Here is a 2687-nt window from a genome sequence, read left to right as displayed (position 1 = left end):
ATAATATATTAAACTTAATATATAAACAAACATAAACGAACGAATATAAACGAACATAAACAAACGGTAAATGAACGAACAAGACTCTTGTTCATGTTCGTTCGTTTAACTAAACGAACAAAAAAATAGTTCATGTTCGTTCATTTATTAAATAAACGAACTTCCCGCCGAAGTGTTCACGAACGGTTCGCTGAATGTTCGGTTCGTTTACAGCCCTATCGGTACTATAAAAACCATATTTTTTATAATTATTTTTAGATGTATATTATACTATATTAATTATATGGTGCCACCGTTTGAAAAAATTTCTGTGTCCGTCCCTGAACTTGACCCATAACCTAGTAGTCAAAATCGCGTGAATCGCATACGATTAGACACGAGATTCTAATATAAAATCACATGTAATTTGTTCATTATCATATCATTGTTCTCATTTAAATCCGATATATATATATATATATATATATATATTACATTATTATAGCAGAAACAAAATTTAGAAAGTATCGGAAATATTAACCAAAAAAAAGCCCTTCACATGGAGCATCTTATAGTAGTATCATATGTGACCCTTCCCTCTCTCTCTCCACAGACCCCCTGTACGCACCGTTTCTGTGTTTCAGCCTCCTCCTCTTCTTCTTCTTCTTCCTCTTCACTCCAAAACCTCATCTTCATCTCCATCTCCATCTCCATCTCCAATTCCAAATTCAAATCCACTCATGGGTCCTCATGATTCTTCCATTTCCGCCGCCGCCGGAAGCACTTCCTCCTCCTCCTCCGCTTGTTCCACCTCCACAAAGCCGCCTCAACCGCCTGATCAGATGGACCACCTCCTCGCCGGCGCCGGCTACAAGGTCCGCTCAAATGACCTCCACCAAGTCGCTGAGCGTCTTCAACGCTTAGAAACCGTCATGGTGAAGTCCTCTCCAGTCGAGATCTCAGAGCTTGTAAACGACGCCGTTCATTACAACCCCACTGACCTCGCCTCCTGGGTTGACTCATTACTTACCGAATTGAACACCAACCCGCCCCTATCCGTACCCGTACCCACGGATCTATCGGATCCAAATGCGTTTCCGGCGAATATCAACATGTACGCCAACCATGCGCCTCAGGTGCACGGTGAATTCTCCCAACAAGTCGTCGCACCGTTCGAGGAAGACGTTAGTATCCAGTTAGTACACGTGTTGATGACGTGTGCGGAGGCTGTCCAACGTGGCGACCTCTCATTGGCAGGCTTGTTGATCGACGATCTACAAGCTTTACTCGGACGTGTAAACAGCGGATGTGGCATCGGAAAAGTCGGCAGCTTCTTCGTCGACGCCCTCAGCCGCCGTATCGTTAACTCGCCGGAAAACGCCGTTCACGCCGACTTATCGGCTTACGAGAATGAGATTTTATACCACCATTACTATGAAGCCTGTCCTTATTTAAAGTTCGCTCATTTCACGGCTAATCAAGCCATCTTAGAAGCATTTGACGGTCAAGATTGTGTCCACGTCATCGACTTCAACTTAATGCAGGGCTTACAATGGCCGGCTTTGATTCAAGCCTTGGCTCTTCGGCCTGGTGGACCGCCATTACTCCGGCTCACCGGTATAGGTCCCCCATCCCCTGATGGACGTGACTCGCTTCGAGAGATCGGGCTCAAGCTAGCAGAATTGGCCAGATCTGTCAACGTGCGTTTCGCCTTCCGAGGCGTTGCGGCTTCACGTCTTGACGACGTGAAACCGTGGATGTTGCAAGTCAGCCCGAAAGAGGCTATTGCAGTAAATTCAATAATGCAACTACATCGGCTATTGGGCCCGAATAGTTCTCGTGGGCCACCCATTGATTTGGTCCTTGATTGGATTCGAGATTTGAATCCAAGAATTCTGATGGTTGTGGAACAGGAGTCGAACCACAACCAACCTGAATTCTTGGACCGGTTCACTGAAGCCTTATACTATTACTCCACAATGTTTGACTCGTTAGACGTATGCACGGCTCAGCCCGAAAAGGCCCTAGCCGAATTATACATACAAAGAGAGATATGTAATGTGGTTTGTTGTGAAGGGCCGGTTCGTGTTGAGAGGCACGAGCCATTGGTCAGATGGAGGGATCGACTGATAAACGCTGGATTTGCACCGTTACACCTAGGGTCCAACGCGTTCAAACAAGCTCGTATGCTATTGACTCTGTTTTCGGCCGAAGGGTATTCTGTAGAAGAAAATGAAGGATGCTTGACCTTAGGATGGCATAGTCGACCCCTTATTGCCGCCTCGGCTTGGCAAGCGATTCCCAAGCCGAGCACGACAATTGGGCCTATAAACCATCCTTAATAATGTAATAATGTGTTACATGTATGAAGTTAAAATTAGTGGTGCAAATTCAAAATCTTCCATATATCTTTTTCACCTTTTTATTTTGGTTGCCATCATTTTAGATAAACAATACATGATACATATACACACACACACATATATATATATATATATATATATATATATATATATACATAGGTGGAGGTTCAAACGAGAACCCCTGTGATTTACGAAAACGCGAGAACAACTCAATAACCACAAACTTTTTTAATTAATAAATTAACTTTTATTATATATAAATAATTTAATAAGGGCAGTAATGTAATTAAGTAATTTTTATAATTTTTATTTTATTTTAATTAACCATGTTTATCTTCACGTTTC

The 2687-nt window shown here is 42.8% G+C and overlaps 1 protein-coding gene across 1 annotated transcript; it reads left to right on the top strand.

Moving 5' to 3' along the window:
- The first annotated feature begins 719 nt into the window (after positions 1 to 719).
- LOC112517260 (DELLA protein GAI-like) lies at positions 720 to 2374 on the top strand. The gene has a single exon (XM_025124636.1). The coding sequence runs from the start codon at positions 720 to 722 to the stop codon at positions 2319 to 2321; it is 1602 nt and encodes a 533-aa protein (XP_024980404.1). The 3' UTR covers positions 2322 to 2374.
- Positions 2375 to 2687: the final 313 nt, after the last annotated feature.

Source organism: Cynara cardunculus (assembly GCF_001531365.2).
Source record: "Cynara cardunculus var. scolymus isolate 2C chromosome LG 8, CcrdV1, whole genome shotgun sequence".
NCBI lineage: Eukaryota > Viridiplantae > Streptophyta > Magnoliopsida > Asterales > Asteraceae > Cynara > Cynara cardunculus.
This window is presented reverse-complemented; position numbering and strand designations above follow the sequence as displayed.